This window comes from Ranitomeya variabilis, chromosome 1, assembly GCF_051348905.1.
Source record: "Ranitomeya variabilis isolate aRanVar5 chromosome 1, aRanVar5.hap1, whole genome shotgun sequence".
Taxonomy (NCBI): domain Eukaryota; kingdom Metazoa; phylum Chordata; class Amphibia; order Anura; family Dendrobatidae; genus Ranitomeya; species Ranitomeya variabilis.
The window spans coordinates 361,321,667-361,336,024 of NC_135232.1; the positions used below are offsets into that span (position 1 = coordinate 361,321,667).

General features: G+C 45.0%; 1 protein-coding gene across 2 annotated transcripts in view; it reads left to right on the top strand.

Moving 5' to 3' along the window:
• IPO4 (importin 4) overlaps window positions 1-14,358 on the top strand; it is a 359,020-nt gene that overhangs the window by 98,162 nt on the left and 246,500 nt on the right. For both annotated transcript variants that reach the window (XM_077248938.1, XM_077248939.1), the window contains exons 9-10: window positions 9,904-9,987; window positions 10,755-10,919. In XM_077248938.1, the coding sequence (XP_077105053.1) occupies window positions 9,904-9,987; window positions 10,755-10,919 (249 nt within the window). The remainder of the gene's footprint in view (window positions 1-9,903; window positions 9,988-10,754; window positions 10,920-14,358) is intronic.

Sequence of the window (14,358 nt, forward strand, 5' to 3'; positions counted from 1 at the left end):
TGACTGTACATTGAGTGTGTTAAGCTTTGTTTATTGATGTGTGCTTATATGCTAATAGTGCTACTTAATCCCATCACCATTGTTTACCTTATCTTGATGTTGGACTGAAGGACCCTGGGTAATTCTAAAAATAGCTCACATGCCTTGGGTATAAAAAGACTCAGATCACATCCTGGGAGACTGAAGTAACACAGAGCTACCAGCCAGACATTCTGCAAACCACCCAACAGACAAGAGAAAGGACTGCAGCCAATTCATCATGGCACCATCACGAGGGACACTGATCTATGATTCTCTAGGAAACAACCTAGGGGTTTTTGGCTCCGGTTGGAAGGACACAGATCTGATCCAGTGACCATCTCTGAACCATGAATATGTTTGGAGAAAGCCAGGTTTGCGACCTGCTAGTCGCCTGGTTCCATGGAGATGGTCAGATAAGCCAGGTGGTGGCTCTCGTGTCAACTGGCTTTGGACCTTGTATGGACTCTATGGACATTTCTTGGTCATCTTCCTATGCTTGTCGTTACCTCTTCTCTGTGCGTGCATCCACAGATGGAGTAGCGACCCTGGGAGCTCTGACATCATGTCATACTGGAAATACGTGGAGATGCAGTGATCTTTTATATGCGCCCATGTAATCAAGGAATTCCAGCCATGGTGGGATTGTTTTGTTTGCTATTGTGTGTTGTGGTTCAATAAAGTATTGCCACACTGTTTTACCTTAACCCTGTGTTATCTGTGTAGTGTATTGCCCACTGGGAGATAGAGCGGGTGTTCAGTGGTATGAGCCGTGGTCCATGCAGTCTTGCTAAAGCCAGCCGGGCCAGCGGACGAGAGCACCCACTGACCCCGTTTCTCCACATTGATGAAATCCGTTTTGTGGTGGTTGTTTCATCTTTATTTTCAGTTTTTAGTTTAATTATATGCTAATGCTGCGGGACAACCTGTGGGAGGGGGTTTTCATATGTGTGCTCTGATTAGATATTCATAATGCAGACTGCTGACAGGTCACTGAACCCTCAGTAACCTGCCCCTCCCTTTGCATAATGAGTATCTGTACATGCTTAACCCCTTCATGACCCAGCCTATTTTGACCTTAATGACCTGGCCGTTTTTTGCAATTCTGACCAGTGTCCCTTTATGAGGTAAAAACTCAGGAACGCTTCAACGGATCCTAGCGGTTCTGAGATTGTTTTTTCTTGACATATTGGGCTTCACGTTGGTGGTAAATTTAGGTTGATAATTTTTGCGTTTATTTGTGAAAAAAAATGGAAATTTGGCTAAAATTTGGAAAATTTCGCAATTTTCAAATTTTGAATTTTTATTCTGTTAAACGAGAGAGTTATGTGACACAAAATAGTTAATAAATAACATTACCCACATATCTACTTTACATCAGCACAATTTTGGAAACAACATTTTTTTTTGCTAGGAAGTTGTAAGGGTTAAAATTCGACCAGCGATTTCTCATTTTTACAGCAAAATGTACAAAACCATTTTTTTTAGGGACCACCTCACATTTGAAGTCAGTTTGAGGGGTCTATATGGCTGAAAATACCCAAAAGTGACACCATTCTAAAAACTGCACCCCTCAAGGTGCTCAAAACCACATTCAAGAAGTTTATTAACCCTTCACAGCAGCAGAAGCAACATGGAAGGAATAAATGAACGTTTAACTTTTTAGTCACAAAAATGATCTTTTAGCAACAATTTTTTTTATTTTCCCAAGGGTAAAAAGAGAAACTGGACCCCAAAAGTTATCGTACAATTTGTCCTGAGTACGCCGATACCCCATATGTGGGGGGAACCACTGTTTGGGCGCACGACAGGGCTCGGAAGGGAAAGAGCTCCATTTGACAATGAAAAATTGGCTCCAATCTTTAGCGGACACCATGTCGCGTTTGGAGAGCCCCTGTGTGCCTAAACATTGGAGCTCTCCCACAAGTGACCCCATTTTGGAAACAAGACCCCCCCAAGGAACTTATCTAGATGCATAGTGAGCACTTTGAACCCCCAAGTGCTTCACAAATTGATCCGTAAAAATGAAAAAGTACTTTTTTTTCACAAAAAATTTCTTTTAGCCTCAATTTGTTCATTTCCACATGGGCAACAGGATAAAATGGATCCTAAAATTTATTGGCCAATTTCTCCTGAGTACACTGATACCTCACATGTGGGGGTAAACTACTGTTTGAGCACACGGCAGGGCTCGGAAGGGAAGGAGCGCCATTTGACTTTTTGAATGAAAAATTAGTTCCAATCGTTAGCGGACACCATGTCGCGTTTGGAGAGCCCCTGTGTGCCTAAACATTGGAGCTCCCCCACATGTGACCCCATTTTGGAAACTAGACCTCCCATGGAACTAATCTAGATGTGCGGTGACCACTTTAAACCCCCAAGTGCTTCACAGAAGTTATAACGCAGAGCCGTGAAAATAAAAAATCATTTTTCTTTCCTCAAAAATTATTTTTTAGCCCTCAATTTTTTATTTTCACAAGAGTAACAGGAGAAATTGGACCCAAAAAGTTGTTGTCCAGTTTGTCCTGAGTACACTGATACCCCATATGTGGGCGGGAACCACTGTTTGGGCACACGTCGGGGCTCGGAAGGAAAGTAGTGACGTTTTGGAATGCAGACTTTGATGGAGTGGTCTGCAGGCATCATGTTACGTTTGCAGAGCCCCTGATGTGCCTAAACAGTAGAAACCCCCCACAAGTGACCCTATTTTGGAAACTAGACCCCCAAAGGAACTTATCTAGATATGTGGTGAGCACTTTGAACCCCCAAGTGCTTTACAGAAGTTTACAACGCAGAGCCGTGAAAATAAAAAAATAATTTTTCTTTCCTCAAAAATGATGTTTTAGCAAGCAATTTTTTATTTTCACAAGGGTAACAGGAGAAATTGGACCCCAATAGTTGTTGCCCAGTTTGTCCCGAGTATGCTGGTACCCCATATGTGGGGGTAAACCACTGTTTGGGCGCACGTCGGGGCTCGGAAGGGAGGGTGCACCATTTGACTTTTGGAACGCAAGATTGGCTGGAATCAATGGTGGCGCCATGTTGCGTTTGTAGACCCCTGATGTGCCTGAACAGTGGAAACACCTCAATTCTAACTCCAACCCTAACCCCAACACACCCCTAACCCTAATCCCAACTCTAGCCATAACCCTAACCACAACCCTAACCCCAACACACCTCTAACCACAACCCTAACCCCAACACACTCCTAATCCAAACCCTAACCACAACCCTAACCCCAACACACCCATAACCCTAACCACAAGCCTAATCTTAACCCTATTTCCAACCCTAGCCCTAATTCCAACCCTAACCCTAAGGCTATGTGCCCACGTTGCGGAGTCGTGTGAAATTTTTCCGCACCATTTTTGAAAAATCCGCAGGTAAAAGGCACTGCGTTTTACCTGCTGATTTACCGCGGATTTCCAGTGTTTTTTGTGCGGATTTCACCTGCGGATTCCTATTGAGGAACAGGTGTAAAACGCTGCGGAATCCGCACAAAGAATTGACATGCTGCGGGAAATACAACGCAGCGTTTCTGTGTGGTATTTTCCTCACCATGGGCACAGCGGATTTGGTTTTCCATAGGTTTACATGGAACTGTAAACCTGTTGGAAAACTGCTACGAGTCCGCAGCGGCCAATCCGCTGCGGATCCGCAGCCAAATCTGCACCGTGTGCACATAGCCTAATTCTAAGGCTATGTGCATACGCTGCGGAAAGCGCTGCGGATCCGTAGCGTTTTCGCAGCTGCGGGTCCCCAACAGTTTCCCATGAGTTTATAGTTCAATGTAAACCTATGGGAAGCAAAAAACGCTGTGCACATGCTGCGGAAAAAACTGCGTGGAAACGCAGCGGTTTACATTCCGCAGCATGTCACTACTTTCTGCGGATTCCGCAGTGGTTTTACAACTGCTCCAATAGAAAACCGCAGTTGTAAAACCGCAGTGAAATCCGCAGAAAAACCACGGTTAATCCGCAATAAATCCGCAGCGGTTTTGCACTGCGGATTTAGCCTTACCCCAACCCTAACCCTATCCCTAGTTCTAACCCTAGTGGAAAAAAAAATATATATATATTTTCTTTATTTTATTGTTGTCCCTACCTATGGGGGTGATAAGGGGGGGGGGGTTCATTTACTATTTTTTTTATTTTGATCACTGTGATAGGTTTTATCACAGTGATCAAAATGTACATGGAACGGCAGATTCGGCGGGCGCACTGCGCATGAGCCCGCCATTTTGGAAGATGGCGGCGCCCATGGAGGACACGGACGGACACCGGGAGACTCGGTAAGTATGAGGGGGTGGATCGGCGCACAGGGGGGGGTGTATCAAAGCACGGGGGGAGCGGCCAGGAGGATGGGGGGAGCGGCCAGGAGTACGGGACAGAACGGAGGACTGGGGAGGAGATCGGTGGCGGGGGGCAGATCAGGGTTTCCAGCCATGGCCGATGATATTGATGATATTGCAGCATCGGCTATGGCTGGATTGTAATATTTCACCACTTTTCATAGGTGAAATATTACAAATTGCTCTGATTGGCTTTCAACAGCCAATCAGAGCGATCGTAGCCACGTGGGGGCAAAGCCACCCCCACTGGGCTAAAGTACCATTCCACCTGTCCCTGCAGATCGGGTGAAATTGGAGTTAACCCTTTCACCTGATCTGCAGGGACGCGATCATTCTGTGACAGCATATGCGTCACAGGCCGGATTGGCACCAACTTTCATGACGCATACGCTGTCACAGGTCGGGAAGGGGTTAAAATTGTTTAAAAAAAAAAAAAAAAAAAGTAATGTCCCAATAATACATGTTCTTGATGTTATTTAGTTTAAAGAGAACCTGCCAGTAGGTTACTGTGCAAAATCCTGCTGAGAGGTTCTCTTTTAATATTGCATGTTGAGGATATATAGATACAAATTATTTTCTGTTCGTAAGCATGTTGTTAGTGAACATACTACCAATACTAGCTTTAGTATAATCCCTGTATTTACGAACATGTTGCCAGTCTTTGTTAAAATCTTCATTTGGACAAAATTGATAACTTTGTGTGGCATAGATTACCTTGGCAGGTCTCGGACTATATAAACTTTAAAGGTACCTTCACACTTAGCGACGCTGCAGCGATATCGACAACGATGCCGATCGCTGCAGCGTCGCTGTGTGGTCGCTGGAGAGCTGTCACACAGACAGCTCTCCAGCGACCAACGATGCCGAAGTCCCCGGGTAACCAGAGTAAACATCGGGTTGCTAAGCGCAGGGCCTCGCTTAGTAACCCGATGTTTACCCTGGTTACCAGTGTAAATGTAAAAAAACAAACAGTACATACTTACATTCGTGTCCCCCGGCGTCCGCTTCCCTGCACTGTGTGAGCGCCGGCCCTAACAGCAGAGCGGTGACGTCACCGCTGTGCTTTGCTTTCCGGCCGGCACTGACAGTCAGTGCAGGAAGCTCTGAGCAGCAGCGCGGACGCCGGGGGACGTGACAGACATCAGAGGGTGAGTATGTACTGTTTTTTTTTTTTTACTTTTTCAATGGTAACCAGGGTAAATATCGGGTTACTAAGCGTGGCCCTGCGCTTAGTAACCCGATATTTACCCTGGTTACCATTGTAAAACAAAGCTGGCATCGTTGCTTTTGCTGTCAAACACGACGATACACGCCGATCTGACGACCAAATAAAGTTCTGAACTTTCAGCAACGACCAGCGATATCACAGCAGGATCCAGATCGCTGCTGCGTGTCAAACACAACGATATCGCTATCCAGGACGCTGCAACGTCACGGATCGCTATCTTTATCGTTGTAAAGTCGCTTAGTGTGAAGGTACCTTAAGGGTTAAACTTGTTTATTGAGTTTAATGTGTTTGTACTATAATCTATGTAATTGTTTATAAAATTAAATAATCAATAAAAATAATCTGATTTAATAAAAATAATTATGGTAATTCTAATTGACCTAAAACGGGAAAGGTTTATTCTGATTTCTTGTCGGATATTTAGAAAAACATGCATGTGTGTCTTTTTATATAGTGTATGTAAACTTCTAGTTTCAACTGTAGCTGCATCTTTTTAATGGGATCAAAAGTATATGGACGATTATTTCAAAAGCTCTTTTTAGTGGGCTGCATTTGCTATTCCCTCATTAATCCATCATCAGTTAAGCAGGTAAAAGGTATGGAGGAGACGTTTCCAGGTGTGGCATTTGCATTTGGAAACTATTGCTTTGAACTCACAACATGCAGTCAAAGGAGCTCTCAGTAGAAGAAACATAGACCATCCTTAGGGTACCGTCTCACAGTGGCACTTTTGTCGCTACGACGGCACGATCCGTGACGTTCCAGCGATATCCATACGATATCTCTGTGTCTGACACGCAGCAGCGATCAGGGACCCTGCTGAGAATCGTACGTCGTAGCAGATCGTTTGAAACTTTATTTAGTCGCTGGATCTCCCGCTGTCATCGCTGGATCGGTGTGTGTGACACCGATCCAGCGATGCGTTCGCTTGTAACCAGGGTAAACATCGGGTTACTAAGCGCAGGGCCGTGCTTAGTAACCCGATGTTTACCCTGGTTACCATCGTAAATGTAAAAAAAAAAAAAACGTACATACTCACATTCCGGTGTCCGTCAGGTCCCTAGCCGTCTGCTTCCCGCACTGACTGACTGCCGGCCGGAAAGTAAAAGCAGAGCACAGCGGTGACGTCACTTCGTTGGTCGCTTGAGAGCTATCTGTGTGACAGCTCCCCAGCGACCACACAACGACTTACCAACGATCACGGCCAGGTCGTATCGCTGGTCGTGATCGTTGGTAAATCGTTTTGTGTAACGGTACCCTTAGGCTGAAAAAATAACGGAAGAAATCCATCAGAAAGATAGCAGAAATATTAAGAGTGGCCAAATCAACAGCTTTGGAACTCAAAAGCACCTGGATGTCCTCGCAAGACAACACTGGTGGATGATCACAGAATGCTTTTCTTGGTGAAGAAAAAACCTTTCACAATATCTATCTAAGTGAAGAACATTTTCCAGGTAGTTAGGTATTTCAGTTTCTAAGTCTACTATAATGAGAAGACTTCCTGAGGGGTTCATAGGGTTCGCCACAAGGTGCAAACCATTAATCATACTTAAAAAATAGGCCAACTTTGACGTTAACAAAAAATCTAAAGAAGCCAGCCGAGTACTGGAAAAGCATTGTTTGGACAGATGAAACGAAGATCAACTTGTACCAGAATGATGGGAAGACGAAAAATGGAGAACGCTTTGAACAACTCATGTTCCATAGCCCACCACTTCCTCTGTAAAACATGTTGCAGGCAGTGTAATGGAATGGGCATGCATGGCTTCCAATAGCACTAGGTCATTAGGATTTATTGATGATGTGACTGAAGACAGAAACGTGTACAAGGCTATACTTTCTTCTCAGACTCTACCAAATGCATCAAAGTTGATTGGACGGTGCTCACACAGAACAGGTGGACAATGACTCAAAACGTACTGCGAAAGCAACCCAGGAGTTTAAGGAAAATAAGTAGTATATTCAGCAATGGCCGAGTCCATCATCTGATCTCATCCCCATCGAGCATGAATTTTACATGCTTAAGACAAAACTTAATTCAGAAAGACCCACAAACAAGCAACAACTGAAGTCAGCTTCAGTAAAAGCCTGGCAAAGCATCGCAAAACAGGAAACTCAGCGTGTGAAGATGTCCATGGCTTCCAGACTTCAGGCAGTCATTGCCTGCAAAGATTTCTTTACAAAGTATTAAAAATGAACAGTTTATTTATGGTAAAGTTTCTGTCCAATTACTTTTGCGCTTTTGAGGAATCTTTGTAGAAAATGGTTGCAATTCCTAAACTTTTCACAGGGTATTTTTGTTCAACTGCTTTAATTCTGAAAGTTTACATTTTAATTGCATCTCAGTGTGAGGGTGATCCCTTAAAGTGAGATCTATATGATTGCTTGTACCTGACCAAATATAAGCTGAGTGCTAGCTTAGAGGCTAAGAATGTATCAGATACACAGAGACAGATACACACTCCTCTCTCAGCAAAGGCTTACACACAACTGCTTTATTCTCTGAACAAAGGAAGATACTAGAAACAGGAAATGGGGGAGGTCGCTCAACTTCTGAATAGTTAGTGTTAGGGTTGAGCGAAACGGGTCGGCAATTTTCAGAAGTCGCCGACTTTTGGCAAAGTCGGGTTTCATGAAACCCGACCCGACCCCTGTGTGGGGTCGGCCATGAAGTCGGCGATCTTCTGAATCTGGAATCGGAATTCCGATACCGATTCCCGATATGTTTAAGATATCGGGAATTGGTATCGGAATTCAGATTTAAGTGTAAAATAAAGAATTAAAATAAAAAATATCGCTATACTTACACTCTGACGGGCCCTGGTACTAACCGGGAACCTTCCTTCCTTAGAATCAGCCTTCAAGGACCTAGCGGTGACGTCGCGGCTTGTGATTGGTGCGCGGCCGCCCAAGTGACCGCTCGCGCGACCAATCACAAGCCGCAACGTCACCGTGACGTCACCGGAGGTCCTGGAAGGGCTGATTCTTAGGAAGGAAGGCTGCTGGAACGAAGCCGAGGGTGAGTATATTCCTATTAGGTATATATTCACTCTCGGACACGCCCTGCTTCTTTCCGGCAGCCTTCCTTCCTAAGAATCAGCCCTTCCAGGACCTCCGGTGACGTCGCGGCTTGTGATTGGTCGCGCGAGCGGTCACATGGGCGGCCGCGCACCAATCACAAGCCGCGACGTCACCGCTAGGTCCTGGAAGGCTGATTCTAAGGAAGGAAGGTTCCCGGTTAGTACCAGGGCCCGTCAGAGGGTAAGTATAGTGATATTTTTTATTTTAATTCTTTATTTTACACTTAAATATGGATCCCAGGGCCTGAAGGAGAGTTTCCGCTCCTTCAGACCCTGGGAACCATTGGAAACCCAATGCACTGCATTGGGTTTCGAGTTTCGGCCGACCCCGACTTTTTTATAGGATCGGCCGATTTCACTCGACCCGACTTTTGAAAAAGTCGGGTTTCGTGAAACCCGATCCTATAAAAGTAAAGGTCGCTCAACCCTAGTTAGTGTCACTCTGGTTCATTCTAACTTCATTTCCAACTTCACTTCCATATATGGTATTCAGTCCAGTGACTTCTTCACATTCCAAAAGTTCCTTCCAGTGTGCTGCTGATCAGGAAATAGACTCCATCTTGCTACACCATATCTGAACTGACTTATATAAGGTTTAATAATTGATTTCATTAGCCATTTTCTCCTTCACATCAGTTGTTTCATTTTAAATAAAAAATAGTGGCATTCAGAACCCAAACCACGAAGATTCGATCACTTGGTAAATAATTCTGTAAAAAATACACTTCTTTCAGCATAATATCGACATTGACCGTTTAAGTGTAGTACTAGGAATGTAAAATTTCTGTCGGGCTAATAAACCCTATGGACGCATTTTGAATGTAGCTTTCATAATGTGCATGCTAATCATAGATAAAAAAAATATGCCAGGAATGACCCTTAAAGGGAACCTGTCACCAGAAATAATGGTTCAGCCACGCAGAGCCCTGACTGACACTGGCTCTGCATTGAGGCCAGCTGTTAGTGAGGATCTGGGGCACGGTTACAGCGGCTGCTCTGAGAGCAGTGACTGAACCCATAGCGCCCATGCTTCCATGACTGAAAACCGAAGGCTGGCGGGGAAAATAAAGTTCATTTTCTCCCCACTGCATTCAGTTGTGTGCACGTGCCGGACAGCATCATAACGCTGTTACCATGCAGATTAACTGCATATCTACAGGTTTATAGCGTTTATTTCTGGTGACAGGTTCCCATTAAATGTGACTTTGCTCTGTTTTTCTTTTCAGATCGCCATAAACACATCACTGTCTGACAACCTCCGTGTGAAATCCCTTTACTGTATACGCTTCCTTATCAAACTGAAAAGCAAAGTGAGTTGTATACTGTTTGAATAACTTCCATTACATTAGTTAGGAAATGGCAACCATATTTAATGGGAAATTGACAAGTAATTTGTGCAATTAAAACAAATGTGGGCAATGTCTTGTAGTTTTATCTTATTCCCAGGCATATGGTAACATATTAAATAGTCGTCTTCATTCCAACAGTCTGCACGTTACAGAGAACACTTTCCATAGTTTGCATAGGTCTGTAAGTTATATTGATCACACAAGGTTTTTTTTTTCAATACCTCTTCATAACCTAGCTTAGCGTAAAAGGAAGGCCCGCTGGCGATCAGTAGACTTGATCTACTATTTGTTAATTTCTTATTATTGTATCAAAATTACAGCTAACAGACTGGCAAGTGACACATTGCTGTAATCGGGAGCTCGGCCCCTTCAACATGCTGCCCTCAGATTACCAAGTAAAAATCTGGTAACTGATTCCCTTTAAACCGATTGGCTTAGTGTATTATAAGGAAATTCTGTGTTGATATAGGGAATGTGATATTTTAGAGATTCGGCTATTAGCCATAGTGAATTTGGAGAACTTGGCATATCTTGGTGTTATGTAGACATCTAATGATCAGTAGGTATTTGTGGGTGTCCCACTTGTGGGAAACCCTGGCATATACGTATCACTAAGGATCCTTCCTAAGAAGAGGAGGCTTGCAAAATGGACAGCCTCTTTTAAGATGAGTACCACTATGTTGTTCTTGAATTAAATGGCTTTTTCATGTTTACATATACCTTTTTAGTCCATCTTGAAGCAAAAGCTGCTGCCTCAGATTCTCAATGCGATTTTCCCCATCATGTGTGCTGAGCCTCCTGCAGGGCAGTTGGACCCTGAAGATGAAGAGGAGGATGATGAGTTGTTGGAAGAAGAGACTGAAATAGAGTTACCCAAAAACTATGCAGTTCAGGTCAGTCACACAAATTATAAATTCATTTAGAAATCATGGAAATGGTATGCACTTTGTACAAAAGTATTGTTAATCTATGGAATTTTGCTTACCATATATACTCGAGTATAAGCCGACCCCCATAATTTTGCCACAAAAAACTGGGAAACTTATTGACTCGAGTATAAGCCTAGGGTGGAAAATGCAGCAGCTACCGGTGAATTTCAAAAATAAAAATAGATGCTCCATACCGTTCATTATTGCCCCATAGCTGTGCCATATAGTGCTCTGCACCGTTCATTATTGCCCCATAGCTGTGCCATTATTGCCCCATAGCTGTGCCATATAGTGCTCTGCACCGTTCATTATTGCCCCATAGCTGTGCCATATAGTGCTCTGCACCGTTCATTATTGCCCCATAGCTGTGCCATATAGTGCTCTGCACCGTTCATTATTGCCCCATAGCTGTGCCATTATTGCCCCATAGCTGTGCCATATAGTGCTCTGCACCGTTCATTATTGCCCCATAGCTGTGCCATATAGTGCTCTGCACCGTTGATTATTGCCCCATAGCTGTGCCATATAGTGCTCTGCACCGTTCATTATTGCCCCATAGATGTACCATAGAAAGCTGTGCCATTACTGCTGCTGCTGCTGCAATAAAAAAAAAAAAGACATACTCACCTCTCTTGCTTGCAGCTCCTCAGCGTCCCGTCCCGGCGTCTCTCTGCACTGACTGATCAGGCAGAGGGCGGCGCGCACACTATATGCGTCATCTCGCCCTCTGACCTGCACAGTCAGTGCGGAGAGACGCCGGGAAGATGGAGCGGCGCCCGGCGTGTGGAACGCGGACAGGTGAATATGTAATACTTACCTGCTCCCGGCGTCCCGCTCCTTCCCCCGGACAGCTGGTCTTCGGTGCCGCAGCCTCTTCCTCTATCAGCGGTCACCGTTACCGCTCATTAGAGAAATGAATATGCGGCTCCACCCCTATGGGAGTGGAGTCCATATTCATTTCTCTAATGAGCGGTCCCACGTGACCGCTGAACAGGGGAAGAGCTGCGGCACCCGGAGACCGTGGGACTGCAGGGACAGCGCCAGGAGCCCCGGAAGCAGGTAAGTATGCCTCAGCGCCCTCTCCCCCTCACCCGCCGACCCTGCCGCCGACCGTGACTCGAGTATAAGCCGAGAGGGGCACTTTCAGCCCAAAAATTTGGGCTGAAAATCTCGGCTTATACTCGAGTATATACGGTACCTATTTTTTTTTCCCCAACTGTGGAAATATATTTAGTTTATAGAGTTCAAGGGATGGTCCGATACCCAAAATGTCCTTTTAAAAATATATAATAGCTTTATTATAAAATGTCCTACACTTTTAACTACCCTCATAACTCCTAAATGTGTTTTTTTTTTTTTTTTTTCTTCTGTTCCTGTGACGTTTCGTTTGAGAGGATTCTCAAATGAGGCACTATCAGGAAGCTGGGACTGCACTCACTTCCAGTTATTGTCTATTGCCTAGCCTGTAATTAGGAAGTCAATAAGGGGCTGTGCTGCAATGACTTACCACTTTTTTTTTCTCTACCGCTTCATTGGGGGACACAAGAAACCATTGGGTATGCGCTGCTAACACAAGGCAGTTAAAAGTTACCGTATAAGCTGACGCACGTACTTTTGCCAAGGAAAACTGGGTAAGCTTATTGACTCGAGTATAAGCTGGGTATGGATTGTCTCCTTATCCCTGTCCTGCTATGCATGGCTCCCCCTTCTCTGTCCTGGTATGAATGCCTCCCCCGTTCCATCACTGTATGCATGCCACCCCACCGTCCCGTTCCCCCCCCCCCCCTCCCCCGGTTCTGTCCCTGCATGCATGCCTCCCAGTTCTGTACCTGGATGCATGCCTCCTTATCCCTGTGTGCATGTTTCCTATTAAAAAAAAAAAAAAATCCTGCGCACCTACCTGTACGCCCTCTGTGCTGGCACTGCATCTCGTTCCGGCCGCTGGCACCTGCCTGCAGCTCTTCCTTTGCTCAGCGGTCACGTGGTACCGCTCATTAAGGTATGAATATGCGCTCCACGCCTGTGGGAGTGGAGACGTGTCTATATTCATTACCCTAATGAGCGGTACCACGTGATCGCTCGGCAGGAATAGCTGCAGGCGCCGGCGCGCAGGTAGGTGAGTATGATGTGTGCGCCGGCCCCTGGCACCAGCTGCTAAGCCCTACCCCCCCTTCCTTGCCAGCTTTCTGTACTGTGACTCGTGTATAAGTCAAGGGGGGCGTTTTCAGAACAAAAAATGTGCTGAAAAACTCGGCTTATACACGAGTATATACAGTAGCTCCTCCTCAGTAGACCGATACACCGACTAAACGGAGCCACTTCCAGTTTGGTCTGAGAAGGAGGTGTACATGGGTCTTTCACTAGATCCATATCTAATAATAATAAATAATAATCTTTATATAGCACCAACATATTACGCAGAGCTGTACAGTTTAACAGTTTCAAACACAACAGTCATAAGTAACAACATTAACAATACAATAATTAAATCAACATAAGACGACCCTGCTCGTGAGAGCTTACAATCTACAAGCTACCTCTGCGTTCGGCATTTTTCAGTATTTTTTTTTTTCAGAAGGTTTTTTCTCTCTACCTCTTGGAGGGAAACTATGTGAACAGTCACACTGTTATCCCACGGAGAGACAGAGAGTACGGCGTAGACTGACACCGGTACACTCATCTGTCTATCCGGCAGGACTCTAACCCATGAGTATTCAGGGCATCCTCGCAGTGAAACTGGCGACTGGTCCTTACCTTCATAGCCTTGCCCCTGCACCCCTCAGAGCCCTGTGTGTGGTGGGAAGACGGAACCAGTACCTTCCAGCTGCGCAACAGACAACCTCCGGGACCAGGTACCCTCCAGCTGCCCAACTAAAAAAAAAAAAAAATGGAAGCAGTACTCCTTGTTGTGTCGAAAGATATGCTATTTAATAGCCCATGAGGCGACGCGTCGGTTCTGTGTGAGAGCTTTCTTCAAGCTTGAGTGCTATTTCCATCTTTTTTTGATACATTAAATTATATATATTTTATAATGCTGGTGCTGTTGTCTGTTATATTTTATAGATAACGCGAGCGTTATGGATAATCCAATGTATTTATATATAATAGCAGTATTTTATTTTTATTTAAGTCTGTGGGGGGCGTTTTCTTCCCAGTCTTCTTACTAATGAGTGGAGCTGGAGCTCTGGTGTCTTGACCCGCTGGTTGGGGTCTCCTTAGTGATCTATACAGCCCAACTACGGCACCCACATCACCCTGCTCCTTCCCAGCGGCCGAGATTTTCAACATTTAGTCCACGACTCTGTTTGGGGCCTGTTACTGCTGCCAGCCATTCGGTTTGCACGGGCTGTAACCCAGCGCACTCTTTCTTTAGTGCGGCAACTCTGCACACTCTTTGACTCTG